General features: G+C 37.3%; 1 protein-coding gene across 1 annotated transcript in view; it reads left to right on the forward strand.

The window, feature by feature from the left end:
* The window catches only part of LOC128857524 (uncharacterized), a 33,171-nt gene extending 17,896 nt beyond the window's left edge, over nucleotides 1–15,275 (forward strand). Inside the window, exons 4-6 of the mRNA XM_054093275.1 lie at nucleotides 6,563–7,400; nucleotides 10,041–10,654; nucleotides 10,722–15,275. Of these exons, the coding sequence (XP_053949250.1) occupies nucleotides 6,563–7,400; nucleotides 10,041–10,654; nucleotides 10,722–12,947 (3,678 nt within the window). The 3' untranslated portion in view covers nucleotides 12,948–15,275. The remainder of the gene's footprint in view (nucleotides 1–6,562; nucleotides 7,401–10,040; nucleotides 10,655–10,721) is intronic.
* The last annotated feature ends 11,846 nt before the right edge of the window (nucleotides 15,276–27,121 follow it).

Consider the following 27,121-nt stretch of genomic DNA (forward strand, 5'->3'; position numbering starts at 1 on the left):
TGAACTTATTCCCCAACCTAATAATATTCACCAAGATGAAAGTCGCTCCTCTCAGATATTTAAAGGTGACTACTTTTTTTGCATCGATTTACCTACAAAAGCGCCTAACAAAACGAGCTGTCGATAGCGATAAAAAATATTCTAAATATTAATTTGGGAAAAAGAAATTCATTATGTTTGTGTAAATTTTGTGATTTTTATCGACATTTTCAACATTTTTTTAACATCAAAAACGTCTGAACGGAATCGACGAAGCCAAAATTGCAGTATCGGCCCTATGTCCCAAGAGGGATTAAGGATCTGAAGAAGAAGAAGACGATATCGGCACAGCACCATAAACACCCTTCACAATTTCAGCGGCCTGGCTTTCATTTTCGCTTTTATCAAAGAAAAACTGTAAAATGTGCCGAATTTTCTCTTTGTTCACTTCCATTGTTAGCACCCCGTAACTCGCAACTGAATGGAACAAACAAAACACAGCAAAAGAATTTTTTTAGTGTAAAATGTCACCTTGACAACGAGCATATTCGGCAAATCATGTCCTCCAATTCAAGCCACAACCTGTAGTCCAATGGATTTAAATCTAGACTTCCAGATGGCCCATCTTCTGTGGCTATAAACCCAGGTATATTGTTTTTTAGCCACTGCTGAATGGTTTTCTGTATTATTGGCTGAAGCGGAATCTTGCTGGAAGATCCAACGCTCTCCTTTGAATAGAGTACTGCTCAACTGATTCACCACACCTTCTAAGACATCCTCCTGGTACACTTTTACCACGGTCTAAACCCCCTGACAGAAATTAAAATATATAACGCTTCAACTAGACACGCCTCGCCACACCATTACGGAGGCTGGCCATTCTGAATCCTTGGAACAACATTTTTTTCCGTGTTTACAAGCATAGTTTTTGTCGTTTTGCTGATTAAAAACTTCTTCAACAGTGAAAATTTTCTCATCTGTGAAAATAATATTTTCATGGCCGTTGACCGCGTGCCACCGAAAAAGCTGCTGCTTCAAGCGCGTTGTCAAAAGATCACCAGTCGAGCGACAGAAAGCTTTCATGTGGAGATCATCGCTTATTAGTCTTGACATGGATCTGGTGGATATATTCATTTCCCTGGACATGATTTTTTGCTTTCTAAGGGGATTTCTGCGAATTCTTTCTCGAACCACGCGAGGGCGACCACTTTTTTCCTGCCTATCACTTCAGGAGTTTGGGAAAAACGACTGATCGTGCGATAAACTAACATTCTCGAAATATTCAGTTTTTTCAGAAATTTGTAAATCTCTCTGGCACTTTCGCCACATTTACTTTATGCAATCACTGCAATGCGATTTTCCTTAGCCTCCCTTCCATTTTTAACAAGCGAAGTTGGCTAAGAAACTGAGTAGGCAATGCATACAAATTAAAGCAAAAATGACGGAACTCTTTCTGCGAATTTTTTCTCGCAGTATGCATTGTAAAATTTATCACAGAATTTATGGCAAGACTAAGTATATCTGCCTAGAGCGCTGAGATTTACCATCTGACGTTGTCGTAAACCTCAGCTAAAGGTAGGTCCAGGATTGTTTGAACGGGGTTGTATCAAAGGGAGAGGGGTGTTGGGTTAGTTTAGGTTGAAGCAGTTGTCCTGTGGGACACACTCAGGCTCATATCGCACTGTGATGCCGCGTAGGGAGCTTGTCCCTATCTCTCCTAAAACCAGTGTGTGCTTTTCAAAAATTTTAGAGTATATCTGATTTCTGCAGAACTGAGATCTTCCAATTCATTGAAAAATTGTTTTCCCAGAATAGTAAACCTGCGTCTGGATAGAGTATGACAGTGGCACAGTAGGTGCGAGATTGTCTCTCCTCGCCCTCATCTAGACCACTTCTACAGAAGTCATGTGTTTGCACACCCATCCTTTGAGCGTGTCTACCTATTAGGCAGTGCTGTGTTTATTTTGGTTTAGCAAAGATTCTGTGTGTTTATCATTTAGAGTCGGCCACCGTTGTCGGACGATTCTCCAAGTGGTTTCATTACGCCATCTTTCGTTTGCTTTCCTTACAATTTCTTCAAGGATGAGTGGCTTATATGTTTGTAAGGGTATCCATATGTCATTTTCTATGTCACTATGTCATTTCATCGGTCAATTTTGTGCCGAGTCTCGCCAGTTCATCGGCTCTACAATTACCCTCAATGTCGCGATGGCTAGGATCCAATGTTACCTTTAGGTGAAATTACTCAACCATCTCGTTAAGAGATGTGTAGCATTTTATGGCTAACTTGGAGGTTGTCGACTGTTTTGTGAAGGATTTTGTCGCCACTTCGCTATCAGTGAAAATGTGGATATCATTTCCGGATATCGCATCACACTGCACCAGTGTGCTTTGAGCCATCTGTGTATACATGGATGGTCTCGCCCTGTCTTACATCGTCCCGTACCCACTCTTCCCTTGAGGGTAGGAGGGTCGTAAACGCTGTAATGGCAAGTATAGGCGGGAGTGCATAGTCCACCAGTCCGGGAAGCCCCACAGTGCCAGCCAGGGGTGTTAGATGGCTGTGACTATTCTGATTTGCTGCTTTGTTTAGAGAAGCAAGAGATTTTATTGCATTCGTAAAAGAAGGCTATACACAAGACATCCATGTTACTTCTAAAGAAGCCTCAGTCTCGGTATTTAACCCTCTGGCAACATTCAACGGAATAATCCGCAAAACTAAACTCTTTCTTATCACCAAGAGTAAAGTAGTCCGCGCAAACCAAAACTCTTTCTTGTCACCAAGAACAGAATAATTTGCAATAATTTTTTTTTTTTTTGTTACAGTTTGAGGAAAATAAATAATTTTGGTAATCCTGTAACATTCTATTTCATTCGTTCAGAGTCAAAAAAGCTACTCTCACTAAAACACAAATTACCAATTAATCTACCAACAAAAGGTAAAATTATTTCCATAAAAATCAAGTACTATTTGTAATATACATAATTACATCAATAATTCTAAATTTATTGCACTAATCTGCCAAAATAGAAAATTAATATTAATAATATTCTTTTTTTTAAATATAATTGTTTTAATATTTGATCCGTTAGTACTAAAATATTATAATTTATTATAGATAGAAACCAACCTGGCTTACGCCAGTCTGAACTCAGATCTTGTAAAGATTTAAAAGTCGAACAGACTTAATTTTTGAGCCGCTACACCCAAAATTATACATTAACCCAACATCGAGGTTGCAAACTTTTTTGCCGATATGAACTCTCAAAAAAAAAATTGCGCTGTTATCCCTAAAATAACTTAATCTTATAATCGTTATTAATGGATCAATAATTCATAAATTAATGATTTTAAAAAATTAAAAGTTCATTAAATTTGAACAACACCCCAACAAAATAATTAATATTCAAAAAATAAAATAATCAGAAATATTCAGTTAATATTAATTATAAAGATGTATAGGGTCTTCTCGTCTTTTAATAAAATTTCAGCTTATAAAATTCTGAAATAAATTATACTTCGTCCAACCGTTCATACCAGTCTTTAATTAAATTAATTTAAAATTATTCAGTGGGCAGGTTTTTTTTCTTTTTCGGTGGTGAGGTTGGGTTAAAAATGCCTTCGCACCATATAGTAACCATCGCTACTACGTTTGTGGTGATTCCACTAAAAATATTCCTCCTCTTTTCTTGGATTTTTCCCTCCACCCCGGGACTGCTTCCGCATTGACGGCGTCCTAAGAAGGACACTTACTTACTCACCCTGCGTCCAGGGTCGCCTGTTTTGAGAAACCTATGCTCAATGCTCTTCGGCATAACTTTCCATTTCGCGCCTCTTTTTTCGGATAATATCCTCCACAAAATTTGCAACGGCATTCCATTTTTCTTCGTCTATCATCATTTTCTCGATAATTTCTTCAGGTGTAAATACACCAATAGCTCGTTGCAGACCTGTTTTCTCTACGTTCCACCTCTCGCATTTAAAGAAGGTGTGCTCCGCATAATCATACTCAGTATCTCCACATATGCAGTTTGGTTGGCTCACTTTTCCCATTCGCCACAGATACTTGCGAAAGGACCTATGTCCGGACAAAAACTGTGTGAGATAATAGTTAACCTCACCGTGCTTTCATTCTACCCACTTTTTTAGATCGGGTATTAGTCTCGCTGTCCATCTACCATACCGTTCAGAGTTCCATCTTGCCTACCAAAGTGTGAGCGTTTGAACTCTAATATCGAAGAAGCGTGGTACTGGGACTCCTGTGTTTTTTGCCTCCCATCGCCGTTTGCGCTCTTGTGCTAAAATATCTATAGGGATGGTTCCGCTGATAACTAACACCGCTGCTTCAGATACTGTTCTGTATGACGAAGCCACTCTAAGAGCACAGGTGCGTTGCACAGATTGCAGAGTTTTCCGCCGGCATTGCACCCTTATCGAGTCTTCCCATATTTCGCCGTATAAGAGAATCGAGTTCGTCGTGTTTGTTCTGCGTTGGACCTCCAAGGTTTGCCATGAGCTTACTTAACATGCCGCTTACTCTGTACCTGACCACTCTTTTTGTCGATAAAGTGGCATCGTGTCTACTTCTAATGGGATACGTCTGTTCGTTAGAAGGATTAGCTCTGTTTTCTCTGTGGCCAGCTTTAATCCATGGTCTTCTAGCCATGTCTGCATTCGGATCATCACCTGATTTAACTTCCTTTTGGCTTCGTCAGTGTTTCGGGCGATTATTACAGCTGTAATGTCATCTGCGTATCCCACTAAATGCACATCCTGAGGCATCTCTATTCGAAGGATTTCATCGTAGCTTATATTCCAGAGTTCAGGTCCGATTATTGATCTTTGGGCCGTACCTGCTGTTATTTGTTTTGTCTTACACCCTTCTCACGTTTCGTATAAGAGCACGCGATTGCTTAGATAGCTACGAATAATCTTCAATTGATTATTCGGGATCTTGAATTTTACCTTTAAGGCTTCAATTACGTCGTCCCAACTTAAACTGTTGAAAGCATTTCTAATATCCAGTGTGGCTAGTAATACTAAGCGTTTGGAGTATCGACTACCTGCCTGGGCATGTTCTACGCTAGCTATTACATCTTGGATGGCTCCTAAGGTAGATCTGCCACTTCTAAAACCATGCTGCCTGTCAGAGAGGCCGACACTGTTCTCTACGGCTTCGCTAAGCCTATGCTTTATCAGTTTCTCAAAGAGTTTTCCTACGCTATCCCGCATACATAACGGTCTATAAGCGGACGCTAATGTTGGGTCTCCCTTTCCCTTACTGATTAGTACTAGTTTTTGTTTTTTCCATATTTCTGGAAAAATTCCTTCTTTTAGGCATGCGTTGTACATGTTTAGCAGCAAAAGAGGGCGTTCGATTGCCAATAGTTTCAATATTTCTGCAACTATGCCATCAGGTCCTGGAGCTTTATTGCATTTCATTGCTTTTCAGCATCCATAAGTTCTTCTTCTGTGAATGGGACAGGTTCCGTTGCTTGTTCCGTCGTCAGTGGACAGGTTAGACTTTAAATATAATTCAAAAAGACATGTTTTTGTTAACCAGGCGAGTATAAATAAAGTTTGCCGGGTTCTTTACATGAACTTTTCAAAATAAATTATCTAAAACAAGTTTTTTTGACTACATCGCGCATTTCGTGCGGTGATGCCAAAGGGTTATTAGTTCCACCTCGTACATGCACAGCATTTATCTAATATATTTCTTCACCTGCACTCAGCATCTTTTTTACTTTTTCACCTATTATCATATCACATATTGCACATTCACCTTAAGAGCCTATTTGTCACAGCATTTTTCACTTGTTTTTTTATTCATATACGAGTGCATAGCTCATATTTTTAGCCTACAATCAATTTGATTAAGTATTTCATCCATTTTACTACATAAACGAATTTTATTTCTTTACATGCCATCCAAATCCTACGTCACGCAATAATTTGCATCACCATCACCATTACTAACAACTACTACTACTACTACTACTACTAATTAAATAACGAAATAATAAATATGTAAATCAACCCATCCAAAAACGTACTCGTAGTTACCAAATTAATAACCAAAACCAAATTGTTAGCATAAATAGGTACAAATCCAAAAATCTTTTAAATTTACGAAAAAATAAAAAACATTTATAAGACATACAATTATCAGAGAGTTTCTATATTTCATATATAAATAGATGCAATTGGCAAAAAATTATTTTCCAATAACTTGAAACAAAGCATACACGATCTTCCCACCGAGATCTCCTTATTGCCCTAGTACCTTAAAGGTTGTATAAGGTGGCTTTGTTTTGTAGATGCCAAACAAAAGCTCAAACTAAACGACGAAGCTTGCCGCATATGCCATTAACGAAGCTCTGTGTGAAGATCGCTATTATTTTTCAAAATTTTATCATATTGAAATAGGAAAATACGAGTCCAAGTGCGGGCATTCGTTCATTTTTCAAAATTTATTTTTGTTATAAAAACTCTCCTTTTTATTTTATTTTTAATGTCACTCACCTTCTTTGCAAATTTGTAAATTAACAACTCACTTTCTACACACCTCCGCCCATTTAGGATTATAAGAAACCTCTCGAAGAGAGCAACCCACCTGTGTTGAGCGCCTCCAAAATAGCCACACTCTTTCACCGCCTACCTGAGATTCTACAATCGCACAAACTATTCCGCATCTCACTAGCCGAATGTGTACGAAATTGGGATCGTGACGAACGCTTGGGCGATTGTTTCGTGAATGCCTTCAGCAAGCCGCGCATACTCGAAATCTACTCAGGCTTTATAAATAATTTCTCAGCAGCCATGGAACTCGCCAAAATGGAGGAGAAACGTAAATCTGCACTTGCTGACTTCTTCAAAGTGAAACAAATCAGCGCTCATGATCGTCTCTCGTTTTTCGGTTTGATGGTGAAACCAGTGCAACGTTTCCCACAATTCATACTCTTCCTACAGGATATACTCAAGTATACGCCACAAGGGCATCACGATCGTATGTCATTGCAATTGGCATTAACCCAACTGGAATTGCTCGCCGAAATGTTGAACGAACGCAAACGTGAAGCGGAACAATATCAGGGATTTAAGGAGATGTTGGGTCACATCACCGGCACCTTCAATGCACGCGCACTCACCTCAACGGATGGCAATCGACAACGTTACCTATTACGCGAAGATAATGTCACACATGTGGAGTTCAATCAAGCTGGACTTATTGTGAAATCGAAACAGCGTCGTTTATTGTTGCTCAACGATAAGGTCATTTGTGTTTCGGTCGCACCGAAGCAATCTCATGATTTTGGCGCTACGGAAAAGCTGAGTTTCAAGTGGATGTATCCAGTGGCCGATGTGGAAATTGTGGATAATAGTACTTCCGCGACGCTGTCGAGAATTTTAACCGCTGGTGAGTGATAGAATTGTAAAAGATAAAAATAAAATATAAATTATTTGAATAATTTGGTAGGGTGATGAAAATTTTCACGCTTTTGCACATTCTTATGGTAAATCGGCATTGGAAACTAGGTGATTCTTACATTTTAGGCATACGATGTGTTCAGCAGTTCTATGCAGAAAATAACATGGAATATTTTTGTGGAACATTTCAATCCTCTTGCTCTCCTCAGTATGACGATTTTTTTGGCTCTTTTGCGAAAAAGTGCAAGAAGTACATATAACCGAGGCATGAAACGGGTTAAAATGTATTAAAAAATATTTGTCATAAAATTCTACTTGAAGTTTCCCAAAAGACAGACTCTCAAAACTCAGTTTAAACGCCAGAAATAAGTCAAAACGGAAAATGTGTTTTAGGGTTAATTTTTCTAGTATTTATTGACGAATTTTTTTTTTGGTAAAATTTTAATAAAGGGTGATTATTTAGAGGTATTGGATTATATATATATTTCATTGGCGCGTAAACACTTTTTGAGTGTTTGGTCGAGCTCCTCCTCCTATTTGTGATGTGCGTCTTGATGTTGTTCCGCAAATGGTATTGGATTTTAAATTGAAATAAAACAACAAAAATTCAAATCTATTGAGCAATCTTTATTATTTTTGTGTAGAACCATTCATTTTATTTATTTTTTAAAAACAATTCCTTTGAAGTGTTGGCCGCAACTGCGCCGTAATTCCGCCATTCGTAAACTCCAATTTTGAATGGCTCTCTGGAGGACTTCGGTCGGTACATCGTGAATAACTTTAGTAATGTTGGCTTCCAGTACCACAATCTAAGCTGGTTTATCTACAAAGCATTTAGACTTTACATACCCCCACAAATAATTGGCCAAAGGAGTGATATTACACGATCTTGGGTGCTAATCCACTGGTCCGAGACGAAAGTTGAATTACTCACCGAAACAACGACGCAGTAAATCCATCGTATCGATGTTTCACGGGCTGTATGGCAAGTAGCGCCTTGCTAGCGTCTTGTTGGAACCAAATATTGTGGAGATCGCGGGCTTCAATTTCCGGTGCCAAAAAGTCGTTTATTGCAACGCGATAGCATTCACCATTCACTGAGACAGTGGCGCCAGCCTCGGCTTTGAAGAAATATGGGCGATGACTCCTCCAGCCCATAGGCCGACAAAACTCTTGTTTTCAATGGATATAATGACTGTTCTTGAATGGCTTCGGGATGCTCTTCAGCCCAAATATGGCAATTTTGCTCACTGACTTAACCATTAAGCCAAAAATAGGCCTCATTGCTGAACACCATAAGTTGATTTGAGCGCGCGATGAACACTTTTCATAGAGAATAGAATACTCAAAAAATTTTGTATTTAGTTTGACAGTAGTCACGCGTGATCTATCAAAATACCCCTAACGGAAAAGTATTTCCAATCTGGTCACCCTTTATAAGTTTCCGTACACATTTTCCTTCATGTCCTGGTGCAACCTCTATTAGAAAAAACTTCTCGATCGAACCCAAAATCTACAACTGCCTGTAAGAGAAGGCAAAGCAAAACATAGCATTTTGAAAACGGGAGCCATATGAAGTGAGCTGTCTTAAGAGTTTCTCGAGTGTAGACCAGTCACAGAACCTATGTATATCTTTAAAGGGCAAGGATCAAGAATAAATAGAGCCGAAAAATTAGTTGAACTTCGAGGTGAACGTGTGCTTTGTTTTATTTATTTGAATTCTATAGCTCACGAGCCTTTTAGCCTACATCAATGTGATGCTGTTAACTTCCAAAAATTTATTGAGCATTGGTGCTTGAAAGACTCTCTCTAAAGGGTCACTCTTATAGTAAAAATATATATAGGAGAGGTCTAAAGATATGCTGGATAATTGAAATATTGAAGAAAGAGCGAATCTTTCTGCATACTTAAATAAAGTAGATAAATAATTAGCGCGTACCTCCTCCTCCTATTTGTGATGTGCGTTTTGATGTTGTTCCACAATGGAGGGAGCTACAGCTGACTCCGAACGGCAAATGGTTTTTATGAAAAACTTTTTCATGGCAGTAATAAGTGAACTTTGGCTTACCATTCCCTGCCGAGGTGCGATCGCTATTAGAAAAAACTTTTTCTTCATTTTGCTGTTTCATGCACACGCTTCAACCTATTCGGCTACAGCAGGCAGAACAAATATAAAGCGCAACTTGCTTACATAAAATCGAGAAATAATTTGATAACTGCATTCAAGTCTTGGCACTGCAATTATTTCACTGTACATTAGTACAACCAATACCAGCTTCCCATGCTTTTGGTATTTAAAATTTTTCATAAAAGACTGCTCTCAAGAATTATACTTTCAATCCATACAAATTTTGTAATTTCCCAAACTCAATCCGCACCCGGAAGTATATAACCAAGACCAGCTTTCCAGGCTTTTCTAGTTACATTTTTTCATAAAATACTGCGCTTCAAAAATAATCGATACAAATTTTATAATTTCCATAACTCCATCCCCACCCTTAACTCTATACAACCCAGACCAAATTTGCAGGCTTTTTGTTGTAAAATTTTTCATAAAAGTCTGCGTTCAGGAATTATACTTTCAATCGATACAAATTTTGTGATTTCTCATTAACTTTCCCGCTTTCAGGTCTCAATCGCGGCGGAAGTCTCAAATCCAACAGCAGCTCCTGCAACAACAGTCACTCAAATACTCTACCAATCAATTCTGCCTACTCACATGGTGGTCACTCTCTCGACAGCTCACCAGCTGCACAACTCACGAATGGCGCCGATAATCTCTGCTCTGAGATGAGCACTCTAATGTACGACTATGAAGTAATCTCACGCATACACGATCTCGTTAGCACACTGAAAGGCACATATAAAGAGCTCAACACGAATACCACCCGAAATGTGCTGAACACCATACAAGCCTCCATTCAACGCAAAGATGAGGAAATGGCTTGGGTGGACTCATGTTGCCTACAATTGATAGCGCGCAACAAGTCTGGCAAAGAGGAGACCTACACATTCCAAACACAGACGCCGAATGTGAAAAAGGAATGGATAACAGAGCTACGTTTGGCACAATTGGCATTAGATCCGAATAATTCGCCCGCCTGGGAAACGTCAACCACATCAGAGCCAACATCATTTGGCCACAACTACGAACAACAGCAACAGGTAATGCAACGGCAATCAACCAAAATGCCACTCTTCGTCAAGGCGATACCAGTCTACAAATCACAGCATCAAACTGAGGTGAGAAGCTAACTCGAAAATATTATCGGTAGTCGTATTTTTATTCTCCAATACTTTTTACTTGTAGGTGCGCTGTGGATGTTACTATACGATCGCCAATGACTTGAAGCTTAGCGGCAACGCACGCCGGCGTCACAAACAGCAGAATTACCTGTGGGTATGCACCAGCGATGGTACGTCCTCTCACATAGCAGTGCTGTCGCAGCATCACCAACAAGCCGGCAATCTGCGTGATGTTGGCTCTTTCGACTTGGTCGAGACTCAGGTGAACGCCATGGAATTTGTTAAGGGATTGGATAGCGGGAAGAAACGCGAGGAGCATAGCAATCTGCTTGGCGATCTAGTGTGGATGGGCACAGATAGCCGTAAGATATTAATTTACTCAGCACAAAACCCCGAGCAGGAGGAGCAGCTAGGCTGCAGCACCGTACCTGGCGCCGTCACTCGAATACTCTATCACTTCGATGTCGTTTACGTTGCGCTCTCCAATGCCATAATGCTCATCTATCGTCGATCCTACGATGGCGTGTGGATGCTGAAGGATCCGCAGGTGGTGCAGTTAGGCGAATCAGGTCTGCCAGTGCCAAGTCTATTGCCAATCAACATGAATATTTACGCATCATGCGCGAATCGTGTCTATGTACTCAATGCGCTAAATGGTGAGATACAGAAGAGTTTTGAAGTGCAACACGGCGCCAACCAACAGGTCAATTTGATGGCGCATTCCGGTATTGGACTTTGGATTTCCCTAAAGAATTCGACTGTTTTATGTTTGTATCACACGGAGACCTTCAAGCATTTGCAGGATATCAACATTGCTTCGAGTGTGCTACGCAGTGATGGCAAGAAGGAGCACGCCGTCAACAATAGCTCCATCTATGTGACCGCGCTCATGGCCTGTAAAGGCTTACTATGGGTGGGCACAAATGTGGGCATTGCAGTGACCATACCGCTGCCGCGTCTAGAAGGTGTGCCAATCATCAGTGGTGGCATCAATATGTCGTGCCACGCACACTTTGGACCGATCACCTTCTTACTTCCGCTGATACCACGTGTCTATCCAAGTCACAAACAACCACCGACCCAAACGCTGCCTGTCGCCTTTTGTGCGGAGCCCACTGTTACGGTGCCTAGCATGGGTGACGATCTCCAATTGCCCGCAATAGATGCCGATCCCAAGAAGCTTACCGAATCCGATCTCGACGAGTCGACAGTAATACTACGCCGTGACCTACCAAAGGATGAGCCACTCTCGGGCACCGCTTCGCCGTCAGCTTCGATGTTGCGCGAGCTCAGTGTGGATGGCGACTCAAATGCGTCTTCGCCACGTTGCTCCAAATTGGACAAACAAAATTCGTTTGATCAATCGTTGTCGAAAATACGAGTTTCACTGGTAAACTCACCCGCTTTCCACCGCAAACGTTTCCGCGACCTTTCCTCCGACTCGGCACGCATGGCCAAAACGCTGCCACGCGGTTTCAACACGAGCATGCACTCCAATACCAGCACACTCAATCACGGCGAGCATGGCTGTTGCGACGTTTACGGACTTTATGGTAAACTGATTTTCGTGAAAGAGGACTACGATGCCGAGGAGGGCACACAGGGTAATCTCATGGATATGATGTACGAGGGCATGCGCCGCTCCGATCCCGAACTGGCCGCCATACCGGGCAAGGTGAGCACGCTCGATCGCCGCCTACGCATGAAGGCGTCACGACCACGTTCACTCGACCTCTCCAACTGGTCGGTGGACTCAAAATCTTCCAGTCTGTACACTTCCTCGGGCAGCGAAGAAAGCATGGGCATACGTCTCTTCGGCGGACGTTCAGTATCACGCAACAGCAGCAGCGCTAGTCACAAAACCTCAGGCAATGGCAGTGATTTGGGTAACATATCCGAGAACGGACTGATGACCACCGCCGAAATACACCAACATCACAGCACTCCCAAATCGGAGGATGGCCTCAAATTGTTAGAAATCAAACAAGCAAAGAACACTGGCACAAACGCCGCCGGCGCATGCACACCACCACCTGCCGCCGCTGTAGCGACGCTCAAGCGCAAACAAAAGCAAACAAACAAACAACAACAACAGCAAAATGCTGACGGACCACGCACAATAATCACGCTCATGGGTGGACGCGGCTACTGGCGACACGTCTGGTACAATAACGCGCACTCACCGAGCAGCGGTGGCAGCAAATCGGCCACGCTTAGCAGCGGTGCCTCAACACCGCTAATAGCGAACTCCAACGATGCGCACATCGTGGTGTGGGAGAAAAAGTTATAATCGCAGGAGTTCGAGTGGCGCCCGTTGCAACGCATCGAGCGTCGCGGTCGTGTGCGTTTCCGAGGCAGTTACATGTCGCGTGAGCGTTGCAATGGACACACGTCCACCAGCGGGCTGGGCGTGCTCAGTGCAAGCACACTCAGTGTGCGTGGTAAGGAGAGTGGCTTTTCGGCGAGTAGCAGTGGCATGGGGTTCAAGCGATTCGCGAAATTAAAACGAGGTGGCAGTCTGAAGGAGTTTTAAATGGGTCAAAATCCAGGTATAACGATTGTAGTTAGTTGTAGGATTAAATGAACTTTTTTATGAACTATAATGAAATTTTCACATACATACAAACATATGTAATTTGTATAAGTACCAAAATTATAATGAGATTTAAGCTGAACTGAAATTGAATTATATTGAATTTGATGTTTACTTGTTGTTGTTACATACAAATCACAAAAAAAAAATTTAAAAAAAAATCTGCACAACTAAATTATACAAAAAAATGGAAACTGTAATAGCATACGATTGAACACACGCATACACACATACACAGATTCATATGTACATAACAGCATACGTAGCATAAGAAGAAAGTACTGAATCAAGAAAAACTGCTGAATACATTTTTTGAAGCGATTCTACGCGTATTTTATATGAAAAATACAATGAATATTATGAAAAAAAAAATCATTTATAATGAGCTGTATGTGGATAAATCAAAAGTATATTTATTGCTGAAGCACGCGTTTCTGCGAGACAACTGAGATTTTTGCCTGCTTTGATTACTAGCAAAACAATTTGGCTTTCATCAACATTCGCCGTTCATTTTATACACTTTTGCGCACTCTTAGTTAGAAAAAAATGTATATGTTAAAATTTTGTTAAATTTTATTTCGCTAATCGCCTTTTTTCAGGTAGGAAATAATTAAATTAAAATTTTTTATTAAGTCTTTAGTGTTGTAGACACTTTCAACGGGGCTGCAAGATTTTTTAAAATATTTTTAAGCCTATTTTGAGACTATACAAACGCAAAATGCCGAAATACTCGCCAAATCTTCAATTCTCACCGCCTGCGCATTAGAGAAGGCCTTTCATTTTAAACACTTTTGGGCACTATTAGTTGAAAAATAATATTTTAAAGTTTTTTTTTAATTTAATATTGCTAATCGCCTTTTTTCAAGATAGAAAATAAATTTGCGTTTTGGAATAAACATTTTTTATTAAAGCTTTTGACACTTTTAGTCACTTTCATTTGAAAAAAAAAATTTTTAAGTTTTCTGAAATTTAATTTTATTAAACACTTTTGGGCACTTTCAGCTGAAAAATAATAATATATTAAAATCTTTTGAAATTAAATTTGGCTAATCACCTTTTTCTCGGTAGAAAATAGTTTTTTGCTTTCAAATTTAATTTTTTTTATTAAATCTTAAGTCCTCTGAATACCATCAAATGGGCTTCAAATTTTCTTAAAATATTTTTATCCCTGTTAGTGTGCTCTCTTATACGTCTTTTCGGTTTTCATTGCTCTCACTTCTAATTTACATTTCATTTAATTGCGCTGCGTGACGCTGCGAAATATACACGAAAATTGCTGTCAATTAGACTTCAAACAAAAATCCAGATATTTTAAATAAATTCAATTAAAAATTTCTTCAGCCCTTAGGGGGAGCTTGACCAAACACCTAAAAGAAGTGTACGCGCCAATTATTTATTACTTTTTTTTGTATAGAAATTTCACTAAAACAGAGAAACAAGAAAAGTTGAAGCCGCCAAATTGTCTAAATCTTATTGAATCTGTCTATAAATTTGTTTCAGTGTTTACAAGTCATGTATTAGCAACTTTTTTGAGTTTCTTTGAATTAAAAGTAAAGCTGTAATTTTCAAATGTTTGTTTCAAATCTTTATAAAAGCGAGGCAGCTCTGTTTTTTGCACTTTGTTCGAATACCAATATTTTTTTATCAAATAGTTAGAATGTTGCATGAAGCTATATTTTATTTTATATGAAATGATGGAATGTACAATCAATATAAATATATGTACATACTTATATATATTTTTAAATTTTTTTCTGTTTTTTTTCTTTTATTAAAATTTTGCTTCTATCATTCTTTATTATTGTAATTTAATTAATTTAGCTCTTTCGCTGTCAAACAGCTTTCACATTTCAATTTAATTTTTTTTTTTTGCTTTCGTTTTTTTAGTTTTTTCTCAGGCAACTTATTTCATTTGTTTCGCAAAAACGCACACACCAAAAATAAAATGTTTGCTAATTTGTATGAAAAAAATGTATTTGATTAAAAACATGAGATTTAAAATAAACTTTTTGATTATTTTGAAAATATTCGATTATAAATTAGATTTTGTACAGAAATGTTTGTAAACTGATAACATTTTATAAAAAAAAAACAAAATGCACTTTATATTTTTTGAAATATTTAAAATGGATTTTATAATTTGAAAACAGGCACTTAGTGCCAAACAAGCATTTAAATTTGATACAAACACACACTTTTCAGGCAACTGAAAATTAAAAAAAAATTAAAAATTTTTTAAATTAAAAAAAAAACTATCACAAAAAAATGTCACAAACAGGCGTTCGAAGTTGCTTTGATGCGAATTTCTTGCTTCATTTGTTTTTTTCTTTGAAACCAGTGAAGCGCTTATTGGAGCACTGAGAAGTCTCCCAAACAAGCGCGCAAATTAAAAAGCAAGAAAAGAAGCATTCGCCAACTTTAAAATGGGTAAAAACTCATACAAAAAATCGTTATAGGAAATCTATAAAAAAAAGTATTGACTAAACAAATTTTGATTTTTTTTAGTTTCCACTGCTCCCTCAAGATACAAAGACAATCGGTAGAGAGTAGATTTACGTTGGAAATTTTGATTTTTTAGCAGCAAACAAAAATTGCTGGCTGACCTTGCAATAATAGCGGCGGCATTGACTTTTTCAACAAAGTTGGCTTTGTTGAAGCAGTTATTTGCGCAGTGACGGCGCTTGTACGCTGCTGAAACCGGTACGTTTCAATGGCGTACCACCTTAGGATTACTCTTTGATAACGAATTTGGGACAATCGCCAATGCGTTATTTTTTTTTTTTAATCTTTTTCCAGGAAAATGAGGCTTTATTGCATTATTTGCGGGGAATTGATTTTTTTTTTTTATTTATTTTCTGAATTTGTAATTTTTTATTTTATTTTTTTTATATTTATTTTTTTTTTTTGTTTTTTTATATTTATTTTCTTTTTTTCTTTTCTTTTTTCTTTTTATTTTTTTTCTGATTTTTTTTTTTTTTTTTAATTTTTTTTATATTTTTTTTTTTCTAAGAATTGCTTTTTCAAACAATTCAAGCGCCACTCAAGCCGCGAAAACGCTTCTTGCCACTATCAATAATTTAACGACAACTTAACGAATGCGAACGAACACGAACACAGTTACCCGATTCACGATTAACGACTAACGATTAGCGATTAACGTTGTGCCACCGCTACGTAGTGTGCTGGTCTCTCAAATCGCTGAGCTGCGATTTCGATTATGTTTTCGGGCTCTTAACGAGGCCAGTTTACCAGTTGCCGATGTGTCCATGAGAAAAATGTTGTGTAAATATTTATCAATGTTAAGCATGTATTTGTTCAAACGAAACTTTAACTTATATTTGAATATATGACAAGTTAATTTTTGTTTTTTTGCTGCTTGGCGGAAAATGAGAGTGAAATTTCTCAAATTATTTATATTGTTATTGTAGTTTTTGCACTATTTTTGTATACATACTTTGTTGCGCATGTTAAATATGCTTGCATTAACGCCTTAAATTAGAGAACAAAATATTAAATATAATGTTTAGAATTAAATGCAAATATATATGTGCGTACATACGTAGTATATCATATGAACATTACGCATTAAATATTTAATTGAAAATGGAGATTAGCGAAAATCAAATGTTTAATTATGTCATATCTGTTTTCGTGCTTACATATGCGCATATGTGCGTGTGTACATAATATACAATACAGTGTATACAAATATTTACATATAAATATATATATTTACAATCTATGTATAAAACTATACATTTGGTAGTGGAGGCACACTTTTCCAGGCTTTTTGTATTTTTATATTGAGCAATTAATCGATTTAATACGAAAAGGCATAAAAAAATGCGCAAATAAGTAATTATTATAGGTAAGAAAAAATATGAGCATAATTCATTTGTTATATTAAGAATGCAAAATCTATATTAAAAAGTTAATTGTTAATGAATTTAGGCGCGTACAGATAAGCTAAGCTTAAGCAGGTATTAGCTAAAAAAAAAATATTTTGATGTAATATATTTTTGTAAATTTAAAGTAAAACGAAATTTTTGAATGCTATATTTCATATTTTGAATTAATAATACGTAGTTCTCTTAATTATTTATTTATATTAGTATTTTTTTGTTTTTTTGTTTTTGAGAGTACTTATTTCTCCAGTTTTCATATTAGCACTTTATTTTAAAAAGCGCAACTGCATTATCTTTTGCTCTCTCGCTTTCTTTCACTCACTCTCACCCACTCTCATTCAAATCTAAAAGCCTTTAATCATCTTTAATTGTAGTATGTTTTAAGGGTGTTGAAAACTTGTGTGAAATATGTACATACTGTACATACGTACATACATAAATGTACATACGTACTGCTCAATTGCTATGGTTTCATGGTTTCAATGCTGCTCTGCCACGCTGCAGTGACCATTTTGTGTTGCCAGCGAAAACTGAGTTCTGAATCAAATCAAATCAAACATTATACGAGTATGAATATAATGAAAAACCACAAACAACACAAAAAACTAAGAAATAACGAAGCACAAGCTCTATTGCATTTGCTAGCTTACAAAATTCTTACCATGTATTAGGTATATTTAAATTAAACTAAAAAATATTATAATATAAATATTTTTATTTCTATATTAATTTACATTTTTGTAATAATTACTTAACTGCATGTCTGTCATACAACACATATATGTATATTATATGTATGTTGCATACATACACACACATATATATATATATATATATTATATAGGCATATGATACAGTGATACTGCTAGTTGCTAATATAATATAACACACATACATACATACTTACATATAATTTTAGTTTTATTCGTATATGCAATCAACTTACTTTTGTGTGCTAATCCCCTGCTCTCACTCTCACGCGCTGTTAAGCTCAGCAAATACAAATAGAATTTAGAAACGATTTTTAGTGAACGAAAATTCAAATAGCCGAAGTATAAAAACGAAGTGTGAACTGCAGAGCGAAACATTTGGCAGTGCATTTATACACAGAAAATAACAACAACAAAGGAGTAATAGTTTAATATGCAATAAGAAAAACAATCAATATGCACACACATACACACATATACTATAAAGAGATAGAAAGAAAATATTAATTGCAAGCAAATTTAGTTAATATGCCACATACATACATACATACAAACAAATAAACATGAATGTCTATAATCCAATTAAAAATATATATAAAATACAACAAAACAAAATTAGTGGAAATAAATCGAATATGTTTATAGTACGAATATGTGTTAAGTTGAGAAGTGAACTAAGCTGATGGAAGTATTGGCAAGTTGAAAAGTGAATTAAATGTGCAAAGCAAGTTAGAAATAGAGTTAAAAGCAGCAAAACGAAAAATTTATGAATTTTTAAACAGGCCAGTAAAAAACACATGAAAATTATGTGGATTACAACAATTCAGAATATCCAAATATAAATATAATACACTTAAAGGAGTTTACACTCGTAACAGCAACAACAATACAAATCAATCACACTAAGAAACAAAAGCAAACGAAATAACACAACAACAAATAGAACAAAATAAATAAAATGAATCAAATAACGCATTACACACACATATGCATTACCATTTGTGAGTGTATATGGACAGTAGGTATCCACTTAAATTTAAAAAAATATACATACATACATACATACATATATATTATAAATTATATATTATGTATTATATATGAGTATATTGATGCATTATTGAGAAAATTATTATCAAATAAAAAAATTCATATGTGTATAAAAAACAAATAAATACTGTTGTTGTTTTATTGTACTATACGTGCGAGGTGGGGCAATTACGTTTCGCGAATTCGGCAATAAAATACAAGCAAATGAAGAATGCAAAATTTTGTGTATGAACTTTACAACGGTCAACCCCTAACTCATCGCAGCCATTCTAAAGGGTGATTAAGTTTTAAGGACCGGTGTGGATTTTGAATAAAATACTATTTTTTCAGGAAATTATTGTCATTACTCTTTACTATGATAATATTGGTATTGTTCAATTACGTATGGAACAAAATATCGGTCAAATGGCAGCCGCGAACTCGGCGGCATACCTCCATCCGATGGTCCAAATTTTCGATGACGCTAAGGCATAATTGAGATAGAATCTCAGTGCCGCTAATGTGCCGAATTATCTCATCCTTTAGCTCTTAAATTGTTTTTGGATTATCGACGTACACCTTTTCTTTCAAATAACCCCAAAGAAAGAAGTCCAACGGTGTCAAATCACATGATCTTGTCCGCAAATTGACATCGCCGTGACGTGAGATTATTCGGCCATCAAATTGTTCGCGCAAAAGAGCCATTGTTTCGTTAGCTGTGTGACAAGTGGCACCGTCCTGTTGAAACCACATATCGTCCACATCCATATCTTCCAATTCGGGCCATAAAAAGTTCGTTATCATCTCACGATAGCGTACACTATTCACAGTAACTGCCAGACCGTCCTCATTTTGGAAAAAATACGGCCCAATGATGCCGCCGGCCCATAAGCCGCACCAATCAGTCCCTCTTTGTGGGTGCATTGGTTTTTCGACAATCACTCTTGGATTATCATTCACCCAAATGCGGCAATTCTGCTTATTGACGAACCCACTGAGGTGAAAATGTGCCTCATCACTGAAGATGATTTTCTTTGATATGCATTTTGATTTGAACGCCCGTTTTCATAATAAGCCTGAATAACTTTGACGCGTTGCTTGATTGTATATCTTTCCATAGTTCAAATTGAGCAGGTCTGAAATAGGAAAGTGTCAAATGGAATGCAGAAAAAAACTTGACGTTTAGGTGTGGTTCACATTCAACATCGGCCCTTGAAATTTTACCACCTTTTATTATACTATATACTCAGCCCAACTTATGGTGTACAGCGATGAGACCCATTTTTTACTTAATGATTATGTCAATACGCAAAATGGCCGTATTTAAGCTGAAGAGCAACCCGAAGCCATCCAAGAACAGACATTACATTCATTGAGGAAGAATCATCGGCCTATATTTCTGCAAAGACGCGGCTGGCGCCAAAGTAATAGTGAACGGCGAACCCTATCGCGCCATGATAAACAAATTTTTAATGCTGAAAATTAAAGCGCGCGATCTCCACAACATTTGGTTCCAAGAAAACGGCACTACTTTCCATAGAAATAATGGATTTATTGCGTCGTCGTTTCGATGACCCATTTATCTTTCGCCTCGTACCAGTGGATTGACCACCGAGATCTTGTGACATCACACCTTTGGACTTTTATTTGTGGGGGAGTGTAAAATCTAAATGCTTCGTGAGTGAACCAGCTTCGATTCAGGTATTGGAAGACAACATTACTAAAGTTATTCACGTAAAGTCCTCCAGCGAGTCATTCAAAATTGGTGCTTGCGGATGGCCGAATTACGGCGCAGTCGCAGCCAAGATTTTAAAGGGAATATCTTAAAAAAAAATGCCATGTATGATTCTACACAAAAATAATAAAGATTTCCCAATCGATGTGAATTTTGTTATTTTATTTCAATTTAATATCTGATACCTCTAAATTGAACACCCTTTGTATAAGTATACAACTTTGAAATTGAAAATAGAAGTAACCTTAAACAATTATTTTGAAGTATTTTTTTTCTATAAATAATATAAAAGAAAATTTCAACACCAAACATCTACAAAAGAGTTAAGTGGTTAGGGATAGTCAGAATTTTCAAAAAAAAAACGGAATTTTTTGCATTTGCTTAAAGTATAATATCTTAAAAATATTGTGTGCAAATTTGAAGTGAATCCGCTAAATACTTTTTGTGTTATTCAATAATTAACCAAAGGCGCTCTGGCGCTCATAAATCGATAGCAAAACTTTAAATGTTTTTTGAACTGGTGATCACTGTAACTTAAAAACCGCTTGGTAGATATAGCAATAAAATTTATACTGCTTTTGAAAGGAAGATTTTTTTTTTCAATTTCGATTTTTTTTAAACAATTAATTGTCAGTTTTTTTCTCGAAAATCTGGAAAATATTTCCTGAGGCCGCCATATTGTTAAATTTGAAAAAAAGCTTCGATCAGGCACAAGATTATCTATTAATAAAACTAATTTCTCTTGTCCGATTGATTTTAGATGAGTGTCCAAGGACTTGTGATGATCACCGCACGGGATTCTGGAGAAACGGGCTTCACAGAAACAGCGATAACTTTTATAATTATAAATCTTTGTTTTTTTTTTTAATTTTCCTACAGTCAAGTCGAAACATAATACAATGATGCTATGTTTTTATTTTTGTAAAATAAAGTAATTGACGAGCAAAAAAAAATATATATACTATATATTGAAAATCATCACTTTTTAGGGCCTCTGACTACCCTTAACCCCTTAACGGATTTCAGTTTGGTAGAGTTTATCTCAATAAATCTAGCAAATACTTAAAAAACGGTTTTTATTAGCGTTACATTACATTACATTCTTCAGTGCAACATTGAAATAGCAGTGCCTTCAATTTTTTAAGGCTATACAAGGAATAATTGCACAGATTCAGACCAAAGTGCCATTTTTTCTTTATATATTTTTTATTGTTTTTGTTTGAAAGGAATATTGTTAATTAATGTTTTCGTTTTAATTTTCAAAAATAAATTGAATTATTCCTTAACTAATTTTACACGATTGTAATGAAACAATATTTTCGTTGTCTTCTTCAGATCGATTTTAACGGTTTTCAGGTTTATCGAATATATTCGTCTAATTTGTATGAATTCTGTGTCTCGTTTTGCACAGTAGCATACTTATTTCTATTATAGCTAACGACTTAAGCTAACCATTTAAAAAGGATCTTCGAACAGGTCTAAAAAGGCCTGAGCCGGATGACTAACCGAAGGTTTTAAAAAAAGTGACCAACGGGGGGTAAATACATATCTATACACTGCCATCATATCCATCACACACAGACACAGCCGAGTTTAGATATGTGAACATGAACTAAAATACGTTGTGCATGTGCATGTGTATGTGTATGTGCTGCTGAAAATGACGCCAAAGAACTTATTGCAAATAAAAGCTTTTTGTATGTTATTAGATATTTTTGTGATCATTTCATTTCACAACTGGACTATCATTAGTTGAAATATTTCACACACACACAACTTCTTTAGCTGCTCTAAACAAGAATGGAAACCTTTCAGAAATGTACACAAAAATGCAACACTGCCAATCCATGCCACGGCTGAAGTGCATTGCAAACCAAAATAAATAGTAGCATATTTTTAGGCTTGAATATCTGACAACATTCAATAGGACTGCCGCGTGTTCTAGAATTAATACAAAACTCTACTGCTAAATATTGCACACATCCATATCCTTCTGGAGTATGATTTTTATTACGTTGCACAAGAGAAATACAGTGAAACCTTGATAGGACGAAATTTAATGGGATATATATCAATATATAACTGGCGCTTACTCCCTTTACTGGGTGTTTGGACGAGCTCTTCTTGCTATTTGGGGTGCTCGCCTTGATGTTGTTCCACGAAGGGAGGGACCTGCAGTTTTAAGTCGATTCCGAACGGCAAATGGTTTTTTATGTGGAGGTATTTCATGGCAGTAATACAGGCGGAGGGTTGCCATTGTCTGCCGATGGACGACCGCTATTAGAAAAAACTTTTTCTATCATTTTGGTCTTTCACGGAAATTCGAACTACAGCTAGTCCACAGCTTCTATAAGTTGAATAGCAACCAATTTTTTTATTACTGGATCCGGCACTCGAAGTGTAATCAACTTCAAACCGCTCTAGAGTATTGTGTGCAAGCGCGCGGAAGCATTTTGCTGAGAGTAAACGCGGAAAAGGAAAATCAGTAATGGATTTAAAATGTAATAGTGTGATTTCATTATATTTGGCTGGAAAATCACAACCAGGGAATGTTCGTTAGCTTGAACACCTTAGAGTAAACAAAGTTTTTGTTTATCGTGCCATTACTCGTTACCGATGATACTGGTAGCATCGCGCAACGTCTTGGAAGGGGTCATCCAAAGACTGCAACGTCAATCACATCGCGAAAGAGCTGAAAATATCTGGCCGTAGCCGCCGTATACTCAAAGTCAAGCCTTATCAGATTCTACGTTGGTCGTCACGCACCAACCCAATCGGTTAAACGGAGCGAAACTGTATATATTTCGTAATATGGAGAGGATCATTTATTCATAACTATGAAGTTCGACCCCTTTAAAATTTTGGAACTCATCAAACTAGCGGAGTAAATACATATTCATAATTTTACTTGCTTAATTTGTGCACTGCCAGTTTGGAGGTTGGACAATTTTTATCATTATTTAACTAATCATTAACTAAACGACGGTTTGGTGGATTTTACCTGTAGACGTACTAATGATGGAAATTTAAATGATGCCATCTTTCACATACATACATAATTGTTAAGAGCAGTTAGTTGGTAGGTTAAAGTGGAGATTCATCCAGAATCCAACGAGCGCTTCCGCGCCTTTTTGTTTGCCACATCCTCGCTACCAACTGGTTCAGCGATTATTTACCGCATGACTATATCCAATCTGTGCGATTTAAGAACCTTACTTGGTTGTGGACGTCTAAGCCTGACAGCTGTTTGCGACTCTTGAACACTGCTTTGCCCATGGTTGGCATTCACTCCTTCCATAAGGCAAGGCATTCATAGAGAAAATGGAAAATCGTTTCCTTTTTCTTTGGTCGTTTACCACTGTGACAGTGTGTGTTGTGAGGGATACCCATTTTGACTGCTTTTTTCCCGATAGACCAGAATCCTGTTAACACCATCGTGAGTCTGCAGGCATTCCTTCGTCTCATATTTGTCAGTATTGACGTTTGTTTGTGGTTGTGGATAGGCCATAACGTTCTGCTAACTTTGCATGTTGTCCGATCTCTCCATCTGCATCCCGCGATTTGTAGATATTTTAAGGAAATTGCATTTTTGATTGCACCCAGTGGTGTGAATGCCGATTCTGCAAAAAGTTATTTATGGCAGAGCCCCCTCTTGTCAGGTTGTTCACTTTTTCGTTTCCTTCAATATTACGATGTGTCGGGACCCAGGTTAAGGTAACGTTGTAGTTTTCACCCGAAGTGGTAAGGCTATTCTCTCTTTTGTTCCAACAGTTGAGAAGTTCTTGTAGCCGAACCCAGTGCTCGGATTGCAGCTTAGCTCTCCCAAAGAATAGCAATATTGCTATTAAAAGAGGAATCTGCAATTAGTAACCCATAAGCTTCCCCTATTGCCAGTACTTGAGCCTAGAAGACACTGAATGTATTGGGAAGACGTACAGGTTTTTAAATTCTAAGCCAAGCCTATGGGCCATCTGTGTAGACTGTAGTGTCGAAGTTGTTTAGTAAAACTCCCCTACTCCATTCCTCCCGAGATGGAAAGTAGATGGCAAAATTCTAGTTGAATATCACAGTTAGGATGATGTAATATGTAAGTTAGACTGGCATGTCCATAAGTTGTTTCCCCCCAGCGACCCACTTCATTTAACCATTTAACCTAAATAATCTCCTGGTAACCATCTTCTTGATATGAAGATCTACCGGAATTACGTGTGTTACTGCATTAAGAGCCTCCCTACGACATGATCTAGATATACCGACCGTAAATGCAAAGGCTGAACTTTGTACTCTGCTTAATATTGTCATCTCATCCAAAAGCTTTCAACCTAACATATTGATCCGTATGTTAAAATTGGTCGTATAAACGCCTTATACACCCAGAAGGTATAGTTAGATTGAAGACCCCATCGTTTTCCAAGCATACGTTTGCAGGTATACAGAACAATTTCTGCTTTCCTTATCCGTTCTTCAATATTCAGTTTCCAACTAAGTTTGGAGTCCAAAATACCTCCTAAATAAAGGGTGTTGCAATAAGAAGTGTTATTTTGATATTCAAAGAAAAATGCTATTTTTTAATATAAATGATCGGATGTTTAATTCATTATAAAGAGGGCGGTATGCCGTTACTAGAGGAAAATAACATCAGGAAAATGACCACCACGACCACGCGTACAGGACAATATCCTTTTATGAAGTTTTCCATAAGCGAATCGCAAAGTGGTTGCCCTATGTCCTCACGAATTCCATCTCTGAGCTCTTGGTGTTAAATCACAAGATCTCGGTGGCCAATTGTGATCACCTCTTCGAGAGATAACACGGTCCGGAAACTTTTCCCGTAAAAGATCAATGGTTTCGTTGCTTGTGTGGCACGTAGCGCCGTCTTATTGGAAATAAACGTTGCCCAGATCAGTACCATCCACTTTCGGGCATAAAAAATAACACCTGTTATTGGAAAACTCTTTACTTTGCGCTGGATGAAATTGGGAGAGTTTGTCCATTAATTAGTGATAGGCTAAAATTGGGTACCTTGTATCTACGGGTCCGGCACTCGAAGTGTAACCAATTATACAGGCCATAAATTTAGTTTGGAAAATTACTTTTATTTACTTCAAAGTAAAAAATGTGTGAAAACAATACAAAATTAAGAATCAATTTACTTTAGCTCTATGTGACCACCTTTTGCCGCACAATAGCTTTTTTCAGCGCCTTTACCTTGACGCCAGACTCGATTAAAACGATTGGAGAGCTCTCATCTGCGGTTACAGCGGCCCCAACCCATTACCTGTGGCGGGTGCTGCCTTCTGGTGACCAATCGATGACTCAAATTCTCGTATGAATTGCTTAATTTGAAAAATTCACTCGTCAGAAAATACAATGTTCGGAAATTTACCGCTTTCGGTCAAGCGAAGCAACACCTTCGCTCTCTCAAGTCTGGCTTGTTGCAGCTTTGGTGTGAGATCACGCGCCTTTTGGATCTTGTAAGGCTTCACTTTGAAATCATTTTTCAGTATGTGGCGGATGCTACGGTCAGATATTTTCAGTTCTTTCGCCGTTTGATTGGCACTTCGTCAGGGATTTCTCTCAAATCGCTTCTTTACTTTTTGAACCATTTCACGTGACGTTGCAGTCTTTTGATGACCACCTCCAAGACGTTTCGCGTTGCTACTAATATCATTGTAACGAGTAATAGTGCGATAAATAAAAGCTTTATTTACTTTAAGGTGCTCGGGCTCACGAACAATCGCTGTTTGTGATTTTCTAGCCAAATATATGCAATCACACTTTTACGTTTGAAATCCATTACTGAATTTCTTTTTTCGCGTTTACTCTCGGAAAATGCTTCCGCGCACTTTTAAACAATACTCTGGACTGTCAATTAGCTAACTCAATGCATCAGCTGCGCGAGCGGTCTAAAGTTGGTTACACTTCGAGTGCCGGACCCTGTAGTGGTAAAAGGCATGAGTTCTGTTTTACGTGGGTTCAAACTTTGAATGATCCCACTGATCGCATTAAGACACAATCCTGATGTCATTACCACCATACCATAAGATCAGTAAGAACAGTTTTATGAATAGAAAATAGTGAAACCTGAATGAATCTAAATTTTTACAAGTTTTATTTTAAAACAACATCTAATCGCGTTTTTTAAAAGACCCTTTACTTACATATGTACATATATGAAATGTAAAAATATTATATAGAGTTCAAGAATGAACCAACAATTAAGAACAAATTCATTAATGACGTCGGTGAACTCTTGCCGGAACATTGAACTTTTATTTTGATGTGCATTCGATACTTACAACTTGTTTACAGATTTTTTCCTAAACAAATAAACAAATTTCTATACTTCGCATGAATACATCAAACGAGTATATGAATAATACATACATATGTACATATTTCTACCTACTCGTACGAACGCAGAAGCTGAATTGGAAAAACATACCAAAACAAATGCGTTTTTCCTACACTCATAGATGTAGGGGATTATGG

Source organism: Anastrepha ludens, chromosome 3, assembly GCF_028408465.1.
Source record: "Anastrepha ludens isolate Willacy chromosome 3, idAnaLude1.1, whole genome shotgun sequence".
Lineage (NCBI taxonomy): Eukaryota > Metazoa > Arthropoda > Insecta > Diptera > Tephritidae > Anastrepha > Anastrepha ludens.